This window comes from Meleagris gallopavo, chromosome 3, assembly GCF_000146605.3.
Source record: "Meleagris gallopavo isolate NT-WF06-2002-E0010 breed Aviagen turkey brand Nicholas breeding stock chromosome 3, Turkey_5.1, whole genome shotgun sequence".
Lineage (NCBI taxonomy): Eukaryota > Metazoa > Chordata > Aves > Galliformes > Phasianidae > Meleagris > Meleagris gallopavo.
Genome location: NC_015013.2, coordinates 11,181,525 through 11,206,295, shown reverse-complemented (window position 1 = coordinate 11,206,295; position 24,771 = coordinate 11,181,525). Strand labels below are relative to the sequence as shown.

The 24,771-nt window shown below is 40.4% G+C and overlaps 1 protein-coding gene across 5 annotated transcripts in view; it reads right to left on the bottom strand.

Annotated features, from left to right (window-relative positions):
- F13A1 (coagulation factor XIII A chain) overlaps positions 1–24,771 on the bottom strand; it is a 123,271-nt gene that overhangs the window by 5,954 nt on the left and 92,546 nt on the right. For all 5 annotated transcript variants that reach the window (XM_010708396.3, XM_031552759.1, XM_010708397.3 and 2 more), the window contains 9 exons: positions 21,555–21,662; positions 18,921–19,095; positions 15,163–15,301; positions 9,729–9,832; positions 8,882–8,970; positions 7,313–7,466; positions 6,453–6,740; positions 2,457–2,617; positions 214–350 (listed from right to left, as the gene is read on the bottom strand). In XM_010708396.3, the coding sequence (XP_010706698.1) occupies positions 214–350; positions 2,457–2,617; positions 6,453–6,740; positions 7,313–7,466; positions 8,882–8,970; positions 9,729–9,832; positions 15,163–15,301; positions 18,921–19,095; positions 21,555–21,662 (1,355 nt within the window). The remainder of the gene's footprint in view (positions 1–213; positions 351–2,456; positions 2,618–6,452; positions 6,741–7,312; positions 7,467–8,881; positions 8,971–9,728; positions 9,833–15,162; positions 15,302–18,920; positions 19,096–21,554; positions 21,663–24,771) is intronic.

The following is a 24,771-nucleotide window of genomic DNA, read 5'->3' as shown; positions in this document are numbered from 1 at the left end:
TCCAACACTGGTGCTGAACAAATGAAATGGTATCACAGTCCGCCTTTGCACAAAGGACAACATAACTCCTGACTGTTGAGACCTATAGCTCCCCTATGTACTGATTTTTAAAGTAAAGAGAGTGTCTGAATTACTCAGCACTGCATTAGTTAAGAGTCTCTTGTGAGCTGCCTCCCATGAGCAAGAAGGAGGCCATTGTGTTTGCTTCCATACCTGAACTCCTTTTTCACTGTCCTCAGCACACCGGGGCCCTCAAGGCGGAGTGTGACGTTCTCCAGGGTTTGTTTCAGAGGGTTGGTGAACTCCACAACCACAGACATTTCTCTATCAACGACCATCTCGCCTTTAGTCTGCAGAACAAAGTAAGGATAAAGCTTTGCAGTCTTGTAATAATAAAATGCCCCACAGTGAAATCCATAGGGTTAAATACACAGTTCCTGTAAGGAAAGAGACAGGGAAACAGAGCATGTAGCAAAAGAACACAAAGCAGAGAGAGTCTAGACAGACTAAAACAGTTCGATGGGCCCATAGCCTCTACCACTACAGCTTTTTCTACCCATTTTTTTTCTACCCATGATGGGTCAACAGGTAGAAATTCCTCACTTCTATAGGAAAAGTAGAAATCTGCTTGCACGGTCCTGAACCTGAGGTCCAAGTGGGGGAGAAACTGGATAAACACGGGCATTCTCCCTTTTTCTGCCCTCTCCCCAGGCTCCCTGCCATCCCTGACGTGCATGGCTCCAGCAGGATTTTCATTTTACAACTGGTAGATGCCAGCGGGTCCACAAAAGATTTGAAAGGGCTTTGAGAAAGGCAGCTAAGAAAAAGAAGTAACTTCTAAGTAAAACTAAAATGCTATGATGGAATCTGCAGTCCTCCTGCAAATAGTTAAGGAGTTTGGCAGTTATAAAAAGCTGGAAAGACTCTGGTCTAAGGGATCACTCCATGACAAATACCAATATATTGACTGGGATAACAGATGAGACACTTACAGCTAAGTGCTTGATTAGCATTTAGCCACCTGAATTAGCAAAAAAAGTGGCATATTCAGAAGCTCTAGCCCAATTAGGGGACTTATGTCCTCCTTATTTCAATTGCCCATTTAGATGTTTGAAGATCATTGACACATGAGGGAATTCAAAATCGTCCTGAATTCCCACACATGCAACTGAGATTGTGACCTGTATTTGCCAAGATTACTTCTGTAATCTGGTGTCAAGCTAAATTAGAATAAAATGTAATTTCCTCTACTGTTAACTCTGACAGTCTCCTTAGACAACCAGAGAAAGATCAAACGTGTATCCAAAGATGTGAAAGGAAAGAAGCTCTTCATTCTTCTCCTTTACTTTCCCATTAAGAACTCCAGTTTGACAAACATGTTCAATGAAGAAATCTAACGAAAACAAGGGAGATAGCTTCCTCAGGTTTCTTAAAAAAGCAATACAGCAAAGTTTCCTAAAAAATACATACATACATATGCACCTACAAGCATGCTTAAAAAAAATTCAGCTGTTAAAATTTCATCTTGTATTTATATATTAAAAAGAAATAGAGAGGAGACAAACTCAGTTTTACTAGAAGATGTGGTTATTGGGCAACAGCATATCCCATATACTAATCATCCTTTGTTCATAAGATCAGGGAGGATAAATGTTTTGAAGCTGAAACTGAGGATCCTGTATAAGATCTTCTGTTCAAATATTGAATTGAAAGAACTCTACTTTTAAGATAAACACTACTTCAAATACCCATTTTGTCTATCTCGTCTCTGGGATGCTCAATTAAAAAAAAATCAGTTTGAATATAGTAATATTCTTACCAGACCATTTCTGAAACAGTCTTTGCAATACAGCATAGAGTCCATGTCCTATCAGTCACTACACTTATAGTTTCAGATGTACCATGCCTCCAACTGCGGAAATGTTTAAAACCCTATTGACAGTACCCTCACAGAGCAGTAGCAAAGCACTACTTTGAAAGTACCATTCCAAAGGCAGATCACCCATCCATGTTTGGAAGAAGCTTCCATAAAAAGTGCAGAAACTTTCCAAGCAAATTCATCTTAGCAATAGCATTATTCTGTTTTTCAGCAAGAGGTCTCTGTATCACACTGCTTTAAATAGAATACTTTTGAAGTAGTCGAAGAGTTGAGTGACTTGAGTGAGTAATCTCTCTTTCACCCTTTGAGTTTCTCCAGCTTTCTCACATCTTTTCCTCTCCTTCCTCCACTGAGATCACTCTAGCTCTCTTCTACACGTAATGCAGACTCGAGTGTAGGCTGCTCAGTGCAATATGTAACATATATATACACTCTCATACACTCCAAGGGGTAGCTGTTTATAAGGTTCATGTTAGACCAGAGGTTTAACATGCACACATGCACAGCTCACTATCCCAGAAGTCAACAGACAGCCCACACACACCATGATGATCACTTCTTCACAGTACTGACATACCTTGATTTTCAGGGTGGGAATTTCCAGGACCATTGCCTTCTGCATAGCCAGAACCTTCCCTGTTTCATTGATCCGTGCCGTCACAAAGAAGTGAAAAGAGGCTTGGTCCAGCAGGTCACTGAGATACTCGGCTGATGTGATCATAACATCGAAAGCACTAGCTGAGAGGAGAAACAACAGAAAAAATGCATCTGAACTTTCTCATCATGTTCAATGGCAGCTACATTAATACCTTGGAGAAAGGTGACCCAGCACCAAAGAATGACTTTCTCCTATTGCCCGAACTACCTTTCTTTACGTCATTATTTCCTCTCATGTTTTGTTCTCTCTGCATTTAGGTTGTGAGCCCCTTGAGGTAATGGCTGGGTTTGTGCATAGCTTCTGCCCCTGCCTGTCACTGCAGGCCCAGGACACTATTGAAGGTTCTCAGGCACTACCACAGAATAAGTGAGAAGCAACACTGGCAGTAAGTAGCTGCTGGACACAAAGGTTAAAACCAGTCCTGAATGTTGCCCTTGTAAATCTTTGCTTTTCCCCTTTATTCCCAAGCTTTCTCTGCTTCTCTTCCCTGCAGAGATGCCACCAAGGAAGCCACCAGAGCAGATGTTTAGGTGTTTGCAGGCTACCCGGGAGACTGCCTGCTCCCCAGGACGTGTCTGGATATCTGCCTTTGTCCTGTAATGGGCTTGCATGCAACATTTAGCAAATGACTCCTCCTGTCTCCACCATGCCCTCCAGAGAGCCTTCATGTGCTTCCTGACAATAATTATTGGAAGGGACAAGTCCCCCTGGGCTAGATGGTTGAGATGCAGGGAATCATTAATGTAACCATATTGAACTGCAATTCCCAGACCAACAATGGTGTGAGAATGTGATGCAGACAGGCAGATCTGCTAACTGACCAAGCAGAATATATAGATCTGGAGATCTTGCCTTTAAAAAAAATCAGTATAACCCAAGTAAACATATCAAGATCTCCCATCTGTTAACTATTATTGTTATCCATCATTTGTATCATATTTGTGACATGGTACACACTGAGATAATTGAATTCAATTGGGTAAATACATTCACCCCTTTTCACACTTGTGATCTGCTCATATTAAAACCAGGTCCCTGATTTGGTTTCAGAGTAATTTCTTCAGTAACCACCTGACCTGGATTTACCAGGCCAGCTTCAGATTTACTTGATGTGCTCCCTACCTCCCTCTCACTTTGCATCTCTTTTAAAAGAAATTTCCATAATGCTCCAAATCGTAAATTATAAATGAGGCAAGGTATTTCTCATCTGTGTAAGGTAAACAAATAAGTAAATAAATAAATAAATTAGTTACAATCTCAGTAGAATTTGCTTTATAATGGAAGGAGAGAAGAATTTTTCTGTTTAAATTTAATCACTGCAGGGAAAAGAAAGAATAATAGACTTCCATTTCCTTAGCACTGGCTGTGCTGGTAAGTTGCCAGTACCACTTTCAGCACCCGGGAAAGCCAAGGGAGACACAAAATCAAGCTGCCTTACAGCCTTTCAAATTAAAAAAAAAAAAAAAAAAAGAAGAAAACTAAATATAACTGAATAGAGAGCACCTTTGAAGGCTCTGGAAGGTTTAAGCTATTCAAATCCTCAAAGATGTTTTCAACCCACACAATTCCTTTAATCATTAGCCTGAAAATCATGCATTCATTCACTTCCTGTTTGAATACTTAGTTTGCTTCATTCTTTTAATATCACAGTCTGGAAGAATGCTTTTGACACTTCTTTATTATACTGTAGTGTTTTATTAGCTCCAGATACGTATACACTTACTGGCATGAATGAAGCCTACAAATTGTGCTTGAGTGCCTCAGGAGGTATTCCTCTGCCACACACCTCTGACAGACTGTGCTCACACAGCTGCAAATGATTAGGCTGCCTCCCTTCACACTGCCCATCTGCTCAGACATGATTCCTGCCTGCATGTGTACTCCTTTCCAAGGAAAAGGCAAAAGGATTTATGTTCAGGTTTTATGTAGTAACTTCAGAGAAGACATAACTTATAAGAGTTGATTTTTTTTTGTCCTGTTATTGGACAAAGTGACTGTAGTTAAATGGTGAGCTAATTTCCACGTTGAAAAGTGGTAATACCTTAAAACATGTTGCCTTGGCCAGAGGCAGTAGTAGGAACACCCACTTTTTGTATACCCACAAAATAAAATGAAAAAGCATGTTCCATTCTCTTAGGTGCCTTTCTCCAGTCTGTGTTCACTCACCAGGAGTCAATTTAGAGCTTACAGGGCAGTTTCAAGAAGCTTTTCAGAAACAATTTACTTAGAAAAAATGAACAATGAAGCTTGGTAATGCTTAAAACATTACCTATTCATTTCACTTCTTGAGCAAAGGAGATAGATGAACCTCAAAACACTAGAGAAGCCATATTTGGCTTACATATACTTACATATACCTTTAGTGCAAGAGAACTTTACTGTAAGTTCTGAAAGCAAGCACGAAGCACGGCAAGAAGTATAATCGATATTACACATCTCCTATGATATGGCTGAATTCCCTGTTATAGAAGTGGTGTGGAATTTAGACTAAGCAGTTGAAATTGATCTTTTTACTGTGTCAACTCAAATCTCCAGAAGTTTTGCAGTATTTCAGATCAAATATTTAATAACTGATGCAATGAAATTTCAAACCTCACACTGTGTTTTGATAGGTTCTGATGGAACAATTCAGTGCAACGCAGGCAGTCCATATCCGAAGTCCTTGCAAATAATTTGGAGGAGTTAGAAAAGTCAGAACTTTGTTATAGCCTGGAGGTGGAATTTTTAATAACTTTCACAATGCAGATCCTTGTAAATGGACACCTAGTTTATGGAGATTAATCAGCTCCAAATCAAAATGTGCAGTTTTAGTAAATATTAATAGTAAATAAATAAAGTGAGGAAGAAAGCATAAGGGGTGCTTCAAGACACAGTAGGAACTGTGATTCCGCAGAGGTTTCTCACTGAAATGAAACCTGGCCTCTTTGAGAAGACTCACAGTGCCTCTTGAGCTGGGACAAGACAGAGAAGACAGCTGAGAATGCTCAGATGTCAGCCAGAATTGCTGTGATCCAGCACCAGATCCATCCTATGGGCTTCCAACATCCTGCCACTCCCACTATACTCAGCAGAGACTGCTTTTGCCTAGTAGCAGCATCAAGAAGGCAAAATCATTGCTCCTTACTGTCTCAGTAGGGAACTCAACAGAAGAATCTAAGACTCTGACTTAGCTTGCTTCAGAGCATGTTTTCATTACTTATTCTAATCTGGACTCATTGACCTAAGAGCACAGGTCTGTAAGAAAAACAAGTGATTGGCAGACTTGCTGCTGGAGAAACCAGTCTTGTGCAACCAGCTTGCTCCATAGCACTGGAGAATGGCAGATCCTCAGCACTTACTGACTGCTTTCCAAATGGGGCTGCTGTGGCCGACAGGACACAGGTCAGTTAAGTCCAAAATAAAAAAAAGAAGTGTGAATTCCTGCCCTCAGCTGCGTGAGCTAGAACGCCCAGAACAATTTTTCTCATGAAAAGGTGGAGGAATTATCTCCCCATCACAGTCCAGAAGGCACTGGGAAAAGCAAACACTACACAGGGAAAGACAAGTCACCTTCAGAGTGTATCCCCAGCTGACAAATGCCCCTGCTTTATAGCAGCATATTCTAGCTATACATGCACTTTTTAGATCACTTTAAATACACAAAGCCTGAAACACTCCATCCTCCAAAGCCAGATTTGTACTTGGAATCAATCAGTCATGCAGCCCACTGTAGGAGAGCATTATGCAGGGAGCAACAGCCTGAAGAAAACTGCCTCAGCTCTAAATGATCGTGGAATCAGGGCTTCTTGATACCCAGTAGAGTATCTTATTCTTAGCTACTAGAATTGGCTCTCTCCATGGTTAGAGATGTTGATGACAGTTAATGACACAAAGAAATAAGGTTAGTAGGTTTGAAAACAACCATGCAAGTCTTACACGAAAGAGGATCCAGTTTTGCACTGAAAGAATGTTTCTTGAATTCATTCTTCGTGACACCAGTATAAAACACTATGTTGCCTGAAAGGTATGTAGTAGCAGTGTAGGAGTTGCGACTCTTGTTCCTGAATATTATAGTGACTTTAAAGTCACTGCCAAGGACTGCCTTTTGCACTTGGAGATCAATCTCAACATCCTTTTGTGGTTGATATGTGCTGGGTTGCGTAGTTTGCTTTTTAACACCATACATTACAGCTGTCTCCAAAGCCAGTCTTTCTTCTGCTGAGCCTAAAAATAAAAGAAAATCAAATTAAGAGAACCAGGAACACTGCATTAGCCCACTCACAAAAGTGCATGTTTTACACTTCGTGGCACTTGAAATTAATGAATAAGAACAGTGAAGTTTCATGTGGTAAAGTTAATATTAAATCTTTACAATTTCCATTTCAGATGGTCTCAAAGATTGAAGCTATACTCAACAAATTAATATAGCTTAGTTAATAATAATGAAGCTACACTGATTTACTCTTTGCAAATATCTGTCCTTTTCAGGCCTGGATAAGAAATGCCTAAACAACTGTATAGAAACCTTTGAATTGCTTTGTATGCTTCAAGTTATTCCATGATGGCTCTTTGTTTTGACCACAGCTTACTCAGTATGAAGCATTTCTAGTAGCAAACAGTTTGTGTTCCTATCAAGACATCTGCAAGGCTGCTGGAGCTAGAAATGAGAGGATTCCAGAGGGCATGTTGGCAGCTTTCCATGTAGTGGAAAAAGTGCCAGAAGTCTGCAAGTTCACAGTTCAAGATCTGATTCAGGCAAACCTATGTTGGCATGGTCCCATTCTTTTTCAGGTTACCTTCTTGGAACTTGTAGTTCTCAGTAATGTCTACCATATCATCACTTCCAACTCCCTTGGTCACAATCAGCTTCCCAATATGGGTTGTGTCAATTTTTTCTATCACTTGGGATCCATTTTTTCCCATTCTTGAGTAAATAACATCACTATTCACCTATAAAATCAAATGAGAAAGGATTGAGATATATGGAAATAAAGAGAGCAAGGGAAGCCATTATAAGTCCTCTCAAAACAATCACATACTAAAATCACAGAATCAGAGAATATCTTGAGTTGGAAGGGACCCACAAGGATCATCAAGTCCAGATCCTGGCTTCACACTCCTGGCTCCTCATAGGACCATCCAACATTCAAATGAGACTGGCACAAGGTCTCCTCTCAGCCTCCTCTGCTCTGGACTGAATAAACCAAGGCACCTTAGCTGCTCTTCATAACCTTTTCCTCCAGACCCTTCACCATCTTTGAATGCTCTCTAACAGTTTGATGCCCTCTTTATGTTGTGGTACTCAGATCTCCCCAAGTGCTGGAGGTGCGAATGCATAGTATGGAGCACAGCAGGACAACCCCTTCCTTTGCCCAGTGGCAGTGCTGGGCCTGATGCACCCCAGGGGCAGTTGGCCCTTTGGGCTGTCAGGAAACACTGCTGGCTCACATTTGGTTTGTTGTCAATCAGAACCCCTAGATCTCTTTCTGTGGGGCTACTCTCCCTGGTTTCGCGCTGATTTGAAGTCCTACTACTTACACTGAAATACTATGTTTAAAATTAGACATACTCTACAATAATGACTAGATGCATTTTACTATATGCAACTCCAGAATATCAGCCAGAGTAAACCTGAGTAAGCTACAGAAATAATCATTTAGACTTGGGGAGCAGGATTACACATTCCTCACATCAAAAGATTTATTCCAGAGGAGAGTGTTTCATAGATAAAATGTACTTGTTCTCTTCTGTGCTAAGCTATATACAACTCAATTTGAGCGAAACTTGCTCTACAGCTGCTGCAGTTCTGGGCACAACTCTGGTGGGGTAAGAGGTTAAAACACCAGGCCAGGTTCCCTCGTTCCTCATGGAGATATAACCTTCTCAGATCTGTCAGTCAGACTGCCCATGTGAGCACTCCCTGACCCAAAGCAGCCAAAAGGAACGTGATGTCTTTAAAGTCACAGCATTAATTTTGACTGAAATAAGCAGTGAAGCCTTACCATAACCAGGTTTGCAGGCAAGCCTGAGAAGGAAGTCACAGCTAACAAGAATGAGTAGCTAGAGCTGGTGACTCATTTGCCAGCATAGCTGGAATCTGGATGACCACATACTGAAATTTGATCTGAACAACTTTTTCTGCTTTCCACATTGGTGAGCTGAGATGAGAGAAATCCATATCACCTATTAGAGCCATATAACACCTACAGGCTTGCATGCCAAAATATAATAATGAGATTAGTTTTTGATGCAGTGAATACGTCAAATAACTTCTCAATCTACAAACTTCAGTGGAGCCCTTTCTTCTGACTCAGCTACAGTCCCACAGATAACGCTCAATACACAAAAATTTTTCAGGAACATACCTCAGCATAGACAAAAGGAGCATCAAATTGGAAGCAAACATGACCATGCTTAATGGCTTGAACTGACGCTGGGCCACACCTGTACATACCTGTGGGGAAAAGAGATAAGGAGAGAAATAATCCTTGGGTTTGGTGAAGCTTTTCAATAGCTTACCGGAACTCCTACATGAGAACTTCAAAGCATCATTTCTGTGCTGTCCCTCCAAACAACAAAAACTTAAGCGTGAAACTACCTAATGACTTGGTAACTTAATGATATCATGAAACCCACTGAATGTCTCAAATGGTTGAAATGCAGTTAAGGTTGGTTTTGGTTAAAGCAGATGGTAGTTTCAGGAGAGATTAGCTAAACTGAAAAAGATATCACTGCAAATCTGCTGAAAAATGTCTTTCAAGAATTGCAAAATTAAAGACTAGGAAGAAACAGCAGTGGCTTTTCATATTTTCTCTCCTGCCTACAGCTCAGGCAGTTTAACAAGGGCTGTAGTGAACGACTGATACATAATGAAAGGGAATTCATTTGATCAGGCTCCTGTACAGGTTCTTCAAAAATTTGGAAGCCATCCTTTGGCAGTGGAACTACATTTCTCATAAACCAGGCAAGACCATCTTCATGCAGGATTTTGTGCACATATGCCATGAGCAGTGTTAAAACAAGGATTTATTTTGGAGCTCAGAACAACTCAGGAGAAGGCCCTGAGCACAAATGAGTGTGGTTATCTGGTGTAGGGGAGTTGTCACAGTCCAAGTGCTGACACTTGCTTAGCTACAGTCACCTATTCATTTATCACACAAAAAAACCTCAAGCACTGCAAAGAGAGCTAAGGAGGACTTCAAGCAGTATTACCATCACTGGTCTCTTGGGGTGTACCATCAACAGCCTGCCATCCTCCAAAACCAACAGGAAGATCAGGTCTGGTCATCCAAGCTTCGTTCCAGCAATGATAGTTCCTTAGAAAGGAGATGAGATCAGAATACTAAATTCTTGGAAAGAAGCAGAAATACCACAACAAATCTGTGACTTGTCATTACTCCAATAACAACACCTGTCAATTTAGGGTGAAAATGTCTGCTCTCTTTAAAGAATAGATTTTAAGTCTATTGGTTTGATGACTATTAGTTAAAATCGGAAGGCCACAATCTGTCATTATAGATCTTTGCCTGCAAGTTGAAGAAGACTTTATTCTTCTACTGTGTGCTGAATGCAAATATAACTGAGAAAAGATTCCAGTGCTTGTAGACTGTTGCGGTATATGGAGAGTTACCCACATTACAATCTCTTGCCAGTCTGATGTCCCTAAAAATGGACCTCAAGCTGGCTACAATCCTTTCCATCAGTGGAAGACATCTCCAATTCAGTATGCCCACAGATGCAAGCTTTGAATCTTCTTCAAGCCAGTGAAACTTGGTATGCTTTATAACTAGTAAGATTGAAGCTTTGGTACCTCTACTGAAGAGATTTCAGGATCAATTCAACAATATAGTGTGTAGCTTTGTTTTCATTGCTGAAAAAATTATGCTCAGCTAGTTTCCATGTTGGTTGAGAAAAAGACAGGCTATGTAAGACTATCTTTATTGGGAATTTCTTGGCTCTCAGACCAGTGAGGGAGGTTACACTACAAGAAAGTACAACTTTCCATGAAATCCGCTTATGACCATTCCTGGATCAGGTGATGCCTTAGGGACTAGGGCAGTACCACTGGAAGATGAATTTATCAGAAGGATTAATTTATGTGCTTAGGCTTGAAATGCCCTCATTTAGTTGGATGTGCAGCAAAAAGAGATAGGTCACTCTAAAAGTAATGCTTCCATGGAAACTACAACAGATACAATGAGCACAATCACACTATTTAGCAGAGCGAATTCTCAGCTACAAACCACTATTTTTCAACACAGTCATCACCACCAGTGATGAACAAGAGCTCTTCATTTTGTGGTGTGACAGTTGTGCATTGCCATCCAGAATGTGCCTTGTCTTTCACTGTTGCCCCTGCAGAAACACACCACCCTCTACCTCACTCTGCTCACGTCCACTGTTTGGTATCCATAGACATTCAGCAAACATTGATGAATATCAATGGGTGCATTCTTTTTTTTTTTTTTTTTTGTTTTCGTTGGAGGAATTCAATTCCAAATCTTTGCTTCCTATCCATTTCCATGTCAGACATCAATTTGTGAGACTGCAACTCTGCTGCCATCTGTCACACGGCAGCAAAATATAATGGAATATTGGTGAAAAGGTTCAACCTCTACTGTCACATCACTGGCATCTACTGATGTCATGGGCCAACATAATAAAATAGGAGGCATTACTTTTGGGGCAGGCCTCATACTACAGCATCATCCCAATGTGGACTGGAAGTTTCAAACAAGTAGGCAAGATGGATCTTGTGACTTTATTCCTGCAGTGTTACCTGTGCCTCAGGGAGAGCACAAGCAAAGAAGAAAGGCCATGTAGGATGGGAGTTGTACATAAAGGCAGCAAAGCATTTGAATTTCATTAGTGAAAGAAAGAAAAAAAAAAAAAGAGAAGGAAAGAGTAGAGAAGAGGCAGTTTTGCTTTCAAATTATACATATCCTACAGCAGAAATGAATAAAATTACATCAGTGTAGCTGCTGATATAGCCCTTAGCACACACAGTGATATTAGCAACAGGAATGGGGACTGTTAATCTCTGACCATTTCATTAATAATAGGTGAAAACCAGCCACATAGCAGAGTCGGAAGGATCTGAGGCTTGTCTAACAAGACGTTTCAAAGTGGAAATGAAAGCTTGGATCAGGGTAAAACTTGTCAGTTAGGAGTGTTAATGAAGCACCACTACAGAAAAAGGAATTTTTCAAGGAAAATGACGCATACTCAGAGAATTTTTGATGCTGCTGAGAGTAGTCAGTGCTGAATCATGCTAACAGAGCTCACCTGAGGGCTACCTGAGGATGGGGGAGCACTTTACGGCAGGTGGGCTTTTGAAAGCTGAGAGAGACAATACCTACCCTGAAAGTCCACTTTGAATCAAACTCAGATGTGTCATTGACTTTGTGTTCCAAAAAAGAATAATCTGAAAAGCAGGCAGGGGGGAAAGATGATAAAATCAAAGAGGGGATAACAACGGGGAAAATGGCAGCTATGCTTCGAATCTGTAATTAGATAATGCAGCATCTTATCTTATTTTTCTCTGTTCACTCCAGGAGACAGGACTTTTCTCACTGTTTTTTATTTGTGTAGTGTTGAGCACATCAGGACAGCAACTTCTCTAGGTCTGCTGCCACACAAATAACAAATGCACATCAAGACATTGAATGTGAATGAAAAGAAATACGTTGTTTGTAAAGCACATGAGTGTCAAGGAAAGGAGGATGAGGGGAACATTTCCCTCTCCAAAATGTGGCAGAAAATTTGCTCTAGAAGAAGTGAGCACAACTGAGGACCTGGCTCTGCAGTCACAATTTCTTAAATTGAATCTGTACTTCTTGTATTCTACAGCAAGCCTGAGACATTACAGAAAGCAAGAATGGCTATACAGATCAATGTAGTGACCATTAAATATTTACAGAGATAATTACGAATAGACTAAACAAAGCAATGGGGAAATTAATAAAAGATGACCAGGTGGATATTATGCCTGGAAGACAATTTAAGAAGGGTACTTGGTATTGCTTATGAGGCAGGCACATGCCGAAAACGGTTGCTGCTCTTTCATTAGCATATAATCCTGGGCATGAAGTTTGAGAGAGACACTGATAACACAGAGAGAAAAGTGAGCAGGAAGTGAATAGGTGAGCAGAAGTCTTGGAAGGGCTCAATCCACAGAGCACAGGAACCCACATGGGGATGGGTGACTCCAAGCAAGTTTTGCTGAGGCACTGACACCATTCTGCTTGGACTTCACAGTAGGAGTAGTCTTGATTCCCATCCAAAAGCAGTATTCCTTAAGTGTCTTTATATCATCATTAACAATGACAAGGAGAACAAAGTATGGGGACAGAAGCAGTACTGATGGGTCCCAAATCTGGCCAGTTTTATAAAAATAACTTTTTGCGAAGTCTGTGTAATTTTGTCTATGTGTTTTGTTGTTGTTGCTGTTTCCTATCCCAAGGGGGAAAAAGCTCTTTAATAAAAATAAATGTCAGATAGCATTCACAAGGAGCCATGCACTCAGAGATTGATTGGACTAAAAATCCGGGCTGCAAGTATTCCTGAAGTCTGATGGTATTTAAAACCTGAAAACAGATCAGCTTCAGCAGTACGAGGCAATAGAAATGATATATTAATAAAGAAAAATAGCTTTGTTACCACTTTGCAAGAGATTATAAATAAAAGTGAGAAATACATTTAAAAAATCATTATAAGTACCTTGAGCTTGTCCTCTTAAACAAAACAAAACAAAACAAAAAACAGTAACAAAAGATTTCAAAAAATAAAATCAAGGTTAAGACACAAGCCATATAAAGTCTGCATGTGGGCTACCACGGAATGTTACAAAGTAATGAAGAGAAAGGACACAGAGGAGAAATAAAAAAGGTACGGAACATATATTAACTTATGCCTAAAGGGTGATGTGCACCACGTATTAATAAATGCATCAGGAGGATAAAAGGGACGAACAAGGCAGTTCAAAAAGTAATCAAGCCAAAGAAAAGCAGGAGGGCGGGAGGAAATACTGTCGTGAAGTTGAGTATGGATTTCAGTGGAGCAAGGATGACTTCAGATGATCTGTCCCTGCCCAAAAAGAATGGAAAAATATGGAATTGATTTCAGAAGCCATGGGAAACAGTTGGGAAATGAAAAGATAGGAAAGTACAAGGAAATGTCAAAACTGAGTGAGAGCTGATTCATGGATCAGCTTAAGAGAAGTGTAGAAGAAAAGATAAGATGGTGAAGAGTCTGAAACATGGCAGCGAACAAATTTTGTGGCCACACAGAAGTCCATGGACCTGATGGGATGGACCTATGAGCAGTGAGGGAGCTGGCTGATGTTACTGTGAGGCCACTCACATTTGCCTTTGAAAGGTCTTGGTGACAGAGGAAGGCTCCTGAGGAATTTAAGAAAGCAAATACGATCCTTCTCTTCGAGACAGAGAAGCAGCAACATCCAGGGAACCAGGGAACAACCAAATTGGCAGTCTCACTTTGATCTCGGGGAAGGTGATAGAGCAAATTCAGCTGTAGCTGCCTGTGCTTTTAGCAGGGAGCTGGACTAGAAGACTTCAGAGGTACCTTGCAGCCTCTCCTATTGTCTGTGATGTTATGATATAGGCTTCAGATGTAAATGAACCTAATTGCTTTCCTTAAATTGCGTCTTGGTAACAGATTATGGAAATTACTTAAAGAGGTTACTGCAACAGGTTCAGTTATTTCATCCACCACAGAATGGATTTATTACAGTTTTAATATAAAGACTTCCAGGGATTAAGTTGTTAATGAAACAAGCTGATGTAGCTATGCTGATGAGGTGAAGGAATCATTGACACAAATCAAGTATATTAACACTGAATAAGACAAGTATCTCCTGAATATAGCAATATATACAGAGGTCACATTCACTGCTTCACTCTGAGGAGGAAAGGCTTGAGGCCCGATAATCCTCACATAATTTTTACTGAAGAGAGCATATAATCAATATGTGCTACACTTCTCCTGTCAGAAAGGAGACAGCAAGAGTTTGAGGAGAAAGGTAGAGGACTGTCTTCTCTAAAATAATACGTAGTCCATTTCTTGTTCACAGGAATGTTTCTTTTTATAAATCTGGTGATAGCATTTCACTAACGTGAAATAGCTTGGCTTGCTTCTTTTTCAACCAAACTGGAATTATTTGGGATCATTTATGACACTGACTGCATGTACAAAACATAAAAAAACATCTTACAAATACAAGAATTAGGTGGAATTAAAACAAGAAGTTTGTTTTTCTGTAGATATTGAGGTATCTCTTTGAACTTGGCTCAAAACTGATGGAAGTGCCCAATCTACCACCTTCTCCCATTATTGGGAACCAGCCTGGCCCTAAGGAGTACAAATACATGTCAACTTTTCTTCAGTGCACTGAAATATACACTACTAAATGGTAATATTAGTAGTGATCTCATAGATCTCCTACAGCTTGTCTTTTTAAATGACAAGCACTTCAAATTCATCATCCTATCATCAGTTCATTGTGTTTTCTGCAAGCTAGCAATGTTCTTTCTTGAAAAGAGAAATAAATAAACCACATACATTTCTTGTTATGTTTTTTACTATGCACATAGTTGGCATATTAAAGTCATTTGCCAGGAAAACTCACCAGATAGAGTCTTTAGTCAATCTGTTGTCCACCTGCCCTTCGTCATCCAGAAAGAAGTCCAACTGTAAATTGGCATTGTTGTCATGGGCAGAAGAATAATTGGTAATGAGTCTTGCAGGTATCCCCAGGCACCTCAGAACTGTGTTAAACATAGAAATGGAATGAAATATGAGGACTGTGTTCACAGATAACAGGATGAGTAAAGAGAAAATATTAATAATAGGAGTAAAATGGGAAAACTCAGCCAAATCAGCCCAAATAATTTCTATCTTTCTTTATATAGAATATGTTAAACATTTTGTTTGGTTCCCAAATTTGACTGAGCACTCAAGATGGTGGTACAATTGCTTAATTGGCCAGTTACCGATTCTGACCACACGGCAGCTTTTCAGGGCAAATCTGGATGGAATAGATCAAATGTGGTATGAAGAAAAATAATTTTGAAGTTCCGTGGAATGCAAAATACATTAGGACTCCTATTATCAGTAAGCCAGGAGAATTAAGAGAAACTATGCTAAAATGAAGATGAACACAAAATGTCTCCTGGTTGATTTGGAGTTTCCCTGTTTTGGAATATGCTGTCAGATGGGGTCTGGAGAATATAAACAATAAGGCAGAATCTGATTGCTAACAAGGGAGAAAACTGCATTATTTGTGAAAGAAATGTCAGAGTTTGAGTCTGAACAAAATGCATTACATAATTTGTATTGATTTCTAGGCAATAGTACTTTGGAGTCAATGGTCTCTTCCCATAAAGGATCTTAAAGAGGAGGATAAAAAAAAAAATGTTCTCCACCCCTAAATTTCAAACCACCGCAATGTAGCTGACAACACTTGCCCTCAGTTGACAAGAGGTGAATTTGGGGCACATGGAAAAGCTATGGCTATATCTGAAGTGCAGTAGTGAGTCACTAAACTTCTGTGTTTGTGGTGCACTCTGGCTGGTAGACATGGAACACAATCCAAGAGGGAAGTGGAGACACAGGGTGACATATCATCTCAGCCTGTCCAGATGACATGCTGTGACTTTTGTTCAAAAAAAGATCCTGGGTTCTGATTTAGGAGCCAGCATGGTTCTGCAGAAAAAAAGGACTTTTTTTGGAGATGGGAAACATTTTGGTCAAAAACTGTGTTGTTAAATAGTTCCAACGTTGCAGTGTTGAACAACCCTTTCTGCTACTGCTTGGTTTTGTATATTCATTAGTGTCACTACTGTGACTCTCAATACAGAGTAGCACTGCACATTCATTTCAAGTTACTGGATGAAAAATTACCTGAATGCATCCAATACCATATGTACCTATTGATTAAACTTAATTCAAGCGCGCTCCCAGGTTTCCACCACATGAGCCATCAGAGCTCATTGAAAATAATTTGTCTGACAATTTCAAGATTAATGAGCATTTTTCAGAACATTTTAGCATTTTTAATGGATGACTATTCAGAGTTTACAAAATAGTAACCTTGGAAAGCTGGACTGGTCACAATGATAAAACATTGGCAGCTGAAAAAAAATGCAAACTACAACTTAAAACAATACTTTAAGTTCAGCATGTTTGTTTAGGCCTTTGCTGTCCTCTCTCTGGAGTGGTCAGCAGCTGGACATGTAAATGGCTATGCAACAGATTAGCCACTGAACAATGTTTTAATTTCATAATGCTCAACAAACTTTATAGTTCAGTAAGACTCGCAGTATGAAGTCCCAGGTCTCTGGCTTGACTAAAGTAGTCAGCAAACTGAATCTAATTTTGCTCCTGATAAATATGCCTTTCCATTTAACACAGTAGGCTCAAGACTTCCATGGCATTGCCCCAGTTTCACAGAGGCCTACAGGCAAAATACCGTGTAACAGAGATCCTGGGCCAGGGCAGGGGGAAAATAGGAGAACCCGTATGTTTGGGATATAGGGACAGACAGAAGAAGCACTGTCAGCGAGAGAAAGTGGCCTTTGAAAGTCACTATGATGAACTGCATCTATAAGAAACGTTTGCAAGGGCCTTTCTGAACACCTGTGTTGTGCAGAGATGGAGGAGTATCAAGTACAGACCATACGACCTCAGGCAAAGAAGGAAGTAGACATCTCTGAGGTTCTCTGGATGGATTGATATTCCCATGGCACCAGAAATAAAATGAACTATTTCATATGTCAAAGGATAGAGTACCTGCCAGAGTCTCCCTAAATCAAAGCACAAACCTCTCCAGATATATGAAAGAGAAGCAGAGAAACCTGAAATGGAATCCTCCCCCGGAGCTGTGAGAAGCGTGTGCCAGCAGAAGGATAGGTGGTCAGAATAGAGCTTTATTCTGAGGTCCCTACTGTTTTGAATAGCTCTTGATCTACCTCAGGTAACTAAAATGAGTTACAAAATTCTGTTACCTGGGCAGAAGGAAAACTATGCATTGAATGAAATATACGGATATATATGGAACATATATATAATAATATAATATGGAATATATGGAACAGGCAAAAATAAAGTGAAAATACAAAGATACCTAGGGCTGCCCAAAGATAAAGAGCCAGACTTGCAACATGTTGTTAATTATTTAACTTCCATGTTTGCTGCAGAAGATGGGTGATTAATCTCCTTCATTTTTGTTAAAAGTACAATGTAAAGAAAAGTACGATGCTATTTCTGAAGACAGCAACACGTAACAGAGGGATGGAAAAGGTAAGTTTTCATGGGCAGTTTGTCTGGAAGTTTCTTTTCACATCTTAAATACAAGAAGCAAAGCTTCAACCTTCAGCTGTGGCTGAGAAGTACTTAATGCAAAGTAGTGTCCAAGCCTGCAAAAATGCCCATGTATCCCCTTGGTCCTAGGCTGATCTGGTGCCTCCCCAGCTGACACTTAAATACATGAGCTGTAAATGCCTCAAGGGGAGATCACTATGTTTAAGCCAGACTCACTTTTATTTTCTTCTATTGGCTTTTCCCATAAGCAAAGGAACTGTTTGGCTCTATATTAGCAAAGAGCTTTTTACACATGCATTGCTCCCAATGTCTTGTCCCCATTGTCTGTATAAACGTATCTTCTACATTAACACTGTCTTTCTTTACCACTATTATACCTTAGTGTGTTCCAGTGTTCAGGGAGTATTCATTTGGGATGATGCTGTTAGCAAGTGCTAGACAATTAAAAAAAAATAGACCAACTCGGCATTGCTTTCCCTACTCGGTTTTAAAACCTGAAATGTCTCTTTTGCTGCAGCGTTGGAATACATTTGTTCTAGTTTGAGCAAACTTATTAAGATTTAACCTTGTAATGCCAGATAATTCATAAAACAGGCCAGAATTTTCCTCAATGATCTGGCTCAAAAATTCCATAGGAAGTGTTTAAAGTGCCAGTAGGTAGGTGCTGGGACAGTACATATTAGTCTTGCTAAAAACATCCCTTGTCAAATAGAAAGTTCAGCCTTTCTGAGGTAAAAATGCCTTCAAAATACCCCATATTGAGTAATAGTTTTAAGTTGCGCATTTCCTAACAGAAAAGGGAGAACATACCAAAAGACTAACTTTCTCACCGCAAATTTAATCTCCGTGATTCAATAAATACATTTTTCTGTACAAATAAATAGTTAGTATATCATTCTGGAAGTGCAGCTATTGAGTCTCTTTGGCCATGCATTTTTAAGTATCTCTACCATTTATTCCTGATCATCACAGAGCCAGGAACAATTTTAGCTAGTTTAACCGAAAAGCTCATTCTGCTGTGTAAGAATTGTATAGCAGCATGAAGCTTTTCTCACTGATACTTACATGTGTTGAAGACACCAGCAAAGACCCAGCACTGTCCATATCGCACTGGCTGCTTAGAACTGTAATATTCCAAGAGGATGTCCACACTTCCCGTCCAGGCTGAAGGTGGGACGCCATAAGCATAGAGATTGTCCCATGATCCAGCCAAAACACCATTATCGTCCTTGGAATTGATCTGCAGACAACAGAAATGAGTTTAAGGGGTGTCAGAAGCTGAATTATAAAGAACTTTTTAACCCAGCAGACCAAGATAGGACAAGAGAGACTGAATATAGCTAAATTTAGGCTGGAAATAACACAGAAATGTTTAATTATGAAGGTAGGAGATGAACAGAACAATCTTGCTAAGGGCCGTGGTGGATTCGCCATCACTGAATAATTTTGAATCAAGGTCAGGCACTTAAAAATAATAGTGAAATTAAATCACCACAATGAGCATTCATGTTGCTACTTTAGTACATTTTATTAACACTATACATGCTCATTGCTATGTATTTTTAATAAACACAATCAGTTTTAAATTCAAAAACAAGCCTCAGAAATGTTAAATCAACATCCTTCCTAACATCATCTGTTTTTCTCCCTGTACCAGCTCAGATATTTTAATAAAATCACTCCCAATTTACAGTGGACAGAGAGAAGAATCAGTCCACTGTTATTTTTAGAGTGGAAACTAATTTCTTCAGTCCAGCACATGTGAAAACAAGAAGGAATATTCTGTGCAGGTTTTCCCTTGGCAAGATTACACAAAGCATGGAGTTTTGCTGACTAATGGCTATACTGATAGGCATTAACGAGCAATACATCTCCAAGCTGCAATTTGAACCAAACCAGTTGAGGCTGTGCAAAAAGCTCATTCGCTCTGTACCTTTTAATTATGTTAATGTGGAACAGCTACATGCCAGCCAAATAAATCACAATTCTCATTTAAAAGCTTTTGGATGGATTAACTACTGTTTTATAATTAGAAAATCGACTTCCTGTGAACCCAAGGACTGAATGAGATAAGTATTCAGAGTCATAACCAAAGGGTTAAGGGGTTGCGCCCATCTCTCACTGTTGTGGAAAACATGCCAAAAAAAGAGGCACTTCAAGGACAGGACAGCATTTCGATCTTTAGGCTCTCTGCTTGTTGTAAGGAGTGGAAGAAGGAGGGCAACTCTGTTTGCTTTGGAGCTTTAGGAAGCTTCAGAAAAATTACAGCATCGGGGCAGCTCCCCAGACAAGCTCAGCTCTATCACATAACATCTTGAACAGGAATGAAGGTAAGGAACTCAGGTGAGGCCTCGGTACCTCTTGTTCACTTCTTACTGCTGTTCAGATTTCAGATGACTAGAACTCCCACCCAGCTGTGGCCTAATCCTTCAGATACCTGAAATCCACTGACTCCCACATTTCCAACTGGAAACTTCTCCACCTACATAAAATGGCTCAAAACGTGTGCCCTTTTAGGGTTCATAACATTATGTTCTTCTGCTCATAGGGTTACCAGGGAATCTGCATGAGGGACCTTTTAAGAGACCAGTGATGAATGCAGCAATTGTAAAGGAACCACATTCAGTTCTTATTTCTGTCGGAAGCCACATTTCTAATGTCCAGAGTAAAAGAAATAGTCAGAAGGCCAAAACAAAATAGGGAAGTAGAGCTGATCTCAATCTTCCTTGTTGAAGCTATCCTACTTAACTTTGTGTTACACAGAATTCATCATATGGCACTAACTGAGAGGCTAGACATCCTGCTTCAATGTTATCTAAGACAAAGAGTTAATTCTCCTACAATCTGGGTAAATGCTGTAATAAGTGGGTCATCTGCAGTGGTCATGGTTTGTGGAGACTCTTTTAGCAGCTGGCCTGGGAGAACATCTAATGATAACAGCTCAGTGACCAGCTTACTGTTCTGGGAACCAGAAGGTATCAGTTCAGACCTCCAAAAGGCAGACAGGAGTGGACTCATCCTGGATGAGTCTTCCAGCTTGAATATTAGAGATGGGGTTACACTGCTGTTACACACACAGTAAGACTCCTGATGCCTGACAGCTGAAAGGAATTAAGATGCAGGAAGCCTTCTCCCTATCCTTTGCTTCTGGAAATTTTGGGCACTTCCATTCTGGGTATGGAAAGTTATGTGGGCCCTGTACTTAAGAGCTCAGGTCTCCTACCGCTTTCTCCTGGAGCCAAGGTACCTTACATAAATGGTGTCAGCTTATGGAGGCCATCTGAGGCTTGAAAATAAGGGCTTTGCAGTGTCTTAAGGCCCTTGAGGTTAGGCAAATCTCAAAGTCTCTCAGTTCCTCATCCCAAATTTCACCCATCATGGGTGCCTCACCATCCATGAAAGAAATAGCTTCCTCAATAATCTCAGCTACCAAACAATAAGCACAGTGTCATAAAAAATGCTAGCATGCATGCAAGTGCAACATTTAAAATGCCAATGAGGCCCCACTCTCAGGATGCTGAACTGACATAAAGATTCCACCTTTAGTGGAATAAAATAAAGTGCCAGATCCCAGAGGTCAGAATGGATAAAAGATCTGGCACTTGCCACAGTGAGGACGTGAGGGCACAGAGACCGTTAAACCAGCCTGACTTTGATTAGAGAGTCACTTCTGACACATCCTGGGCATCTATTGCATACCATTGCAGAGGCAACACGGCAGATTTTGATTGGGTTTCCACGCCCAGACAACTCCAGTTCTGCCTTGTCCATCAGGAAAAGGCAAGCATCCAGAATGTTTTCTTCAAACTAGATAAAAAGAAAGAAAGAGAGAAATAGAGGGCAAGTTAAGTCACACTTTATTCTGAAAAGCAAAGGCAAAGTTATTTTTCACTGTTGTTATAATAGCTGATCAGCTTCAAAATCAGTTGCTCAGGTCAAAGTTCTGTGTATACAATACAAGTTTTCTTCTAGAATAATTGCCCACGTATAGCAAAAAAGATGTGAGACGCTTTAAGGGAAAAGAGAGCATCATTTTCAATTCAAACTCAGTCTGGTTTCCAGAAGGTTAAAATGACAACATAGCCTTTCTGACAGGACATAAAATTTTAAGTGCTAACAAGTATATAATAGGAAGGTATTATAATAATAACTACAATAAGCTAGTCTGCTCGCTAAGGACTTCATGTCCTTCACAGATTCCAGACCTGTTAATTTCAGAACTTTTCTGATACATTCAGCACAATGCTAAGAAGTTGACCAATAAATGATTTACCACAGATAATATGAAGCTTACATTTTAGACTAAAATAGTAAAATGTTTAAAATTAACAAGCCAAAAGCTAATGAGATAGATTAATCCTGGTCTCTGAAACTTAGACATAAAAAATACCAAGTGACCTAAAGTAGTCTTCTTCAAAAATAGAGTGGAAAGGTACAGTTTCTTCGATCCAGCATGAACAAGCACAGGAATGAATTGAGGGCAGAGGTGCCTAAATAGACTAGAAACCATTTGTCACAGAACTTGCCCTGTGATGTATTTCATTTTCCTTAGGAGAAACTGCATGGCAAAGGAAAATATCTCTGTCCCCTGGAAAATGGTAGGGGACAAGGAAACACACATTTATAAAAAAACGTCTTCCAGTTTCACTGAAAACACGGTATTATATTAGCATTCAAAGCTGTAACAGAAACTCCACTCAGCTCGTCCCCTTGCCACATTCAGCTTTATGTCCTTCATTTGCATCCTTAGAGATATGGTTCATGCTAACAAGATTTTTGCTCTTGTGCCCAGCTGCAACTAGAGCTGTATTGATTTTGAAACCACCTCCAGCCTGGTTTAAGGCTCCTCAGCATATGAGGGTGATTTGAGTCTTGCATCCTGCAGAAGGCAAACGAATGCCCAGGCCAAGCTGCTGGCCTAGTAGCATGGGAAAGGCAGAGGCAGGGTGAGGCCAGAGAGCTGAGGAGGAAGCGTTGAAGAATCAAGACAGCTGTCAGTGCTGCAAAAAAGATGGGAAGGATGGGGATAACGTCCTTGGAGAGTCCATGCCTCCTTTGGCCTCTCCCTTACAGGCACCAGCTGAGCTCTAGCATAAGCATAAGAGAAGCACCTCTGTATTTCATCACTCTCAGCCTTTTCTTGTCCAAGAAACCTGCCTGGCTCTCATTACTCAGCAAACTGCCACAATGTGTACCCTTTTAAAAGAATCACACAATCATAAAATGTCTTAGGTTGGTAGAAAACTTAAAGCCCACCCAGTCTGAACCTCTGCCATGGGCAGCTTTGCCATCCACCAGCTCAGACTGCGCAGGGCCCCATTCAACCTGGCCTTGAACATGTCCAGGGATGGGACACCCACAGCTTCTCTGGGCAAAAAAAGAAGAAAAAAAAAGAAAAGTGTAAAAAATGGTCTCCCTCCTGTTTATAAGCTCTTCTTAGGTACTGAAAGGCAGCAATGAAGTTACCCTGGAGCCTTCACTTCTCCAAGCTAAACGAGCTCAGCAAGCATCCTCTAAGACAGCACACCTCTCTCCTCATACTGTTTCCCAGCTCTGCCGTGCACACCAGTGTTGAATTACTTTTTCTGGAAGTTTGTTAGTATGTAGCATCTTACAGCCTTCTTGAGCAAAACTGAATTCACAGTGTTCTTGCACAGGCAAGCAAGAAAGCAGGTCAGTGGCTCCAAATGTCCTACTCCTTGTATTGTACAATTTCTAGGAGGCTGAGTAATTGTATGCAATTGGTCTCCTCTCTACTCCAGTGATATGTTCTGTAAGCAAAGTCAGGTGAATGGCAGAGCTGTGGAGACTCTGCTTCCCAAGGAGAACAGACCGATAGTATAAACTCTGGGCCGTCATAGTGGCCCTTTCCTGCTTCAGGTTCACTCTTCTTTTGGCCTGGCTAATGATTTATCACTTTCACTAGGATCAAAAAGAGCTTTCTGTTCTTCAAGTCATCAGCAGTGTCTAAGAGCTGACTTAAATCAATAAGAAGTTTAGCTTGCAAATTAAATCTCTCTTATCTACGGTTTATGAGACAGTGTCAATCTTGCCAGCATATACAGAAAGACTAAAGAGGAAAGAAATTACTATTGGAGTTGTTATCTTTCACCCTAGCATTTACAAAATGATATAAATGACTGTGAAGTAATTGGATTAATAGGAGGAGGGACATAGGACAGGCTGTAAAGTCTAGCTGCCTTATGGAGCAGTGTAGGATGCAAAGCACCACAACATGGGCTAAAGCCAGTTTTGCTTTCCATTACTTCTTAAAAACACTAAATCAAACTAAATTAGTTTCCTGCCCTCAATCTTGGCATGAAAATAATATCTACAGGGAAGCAGAACAGACACATAACACACGTAAGGCTGAGTACCCTTGATATATCAAATGAAACAGCAGCCAAGACAAGTAGGCAGCCAGGACAGATCAGCAGACATAGGCCAGGCACTGGCACTGTCTGCTTGACACAAACTGAAATGGGAACAACCCAAATTCAGGACAAAGGATTGGCACAGCCACCTGGAAAAGACTGCAGAAGGAAGACAAGGCATGGGAAAACAGGAAAAGAGGCTCTGCCTGCACACTGGTTTGCACTGCATTATAGAGCAATGCATTTAAGTGAGACTGGCCTTCAGTGGACGTTCGCCTTTCATGCTAACCTGCTTCTAGTAGAAAAACTTCAAACCAATTAAATTCAAGTAAGAGAGGCTGCATCACCTTTTGTGGAAGCAGGTCTGTGTTTCCCATAGCTGGTCACAGGCAGTGATCTAACCTTAATAAATGCACATGCCACAAAATTTTGTTTGCGCTTTGGGCTCATGTGGACATGATTAAGCTCAACATGACAACAAGAGCACTATGCCCACCTGCTTTATTTTACTTCTCTCTCTCTCTCTCTCTCTCTCTCTCACA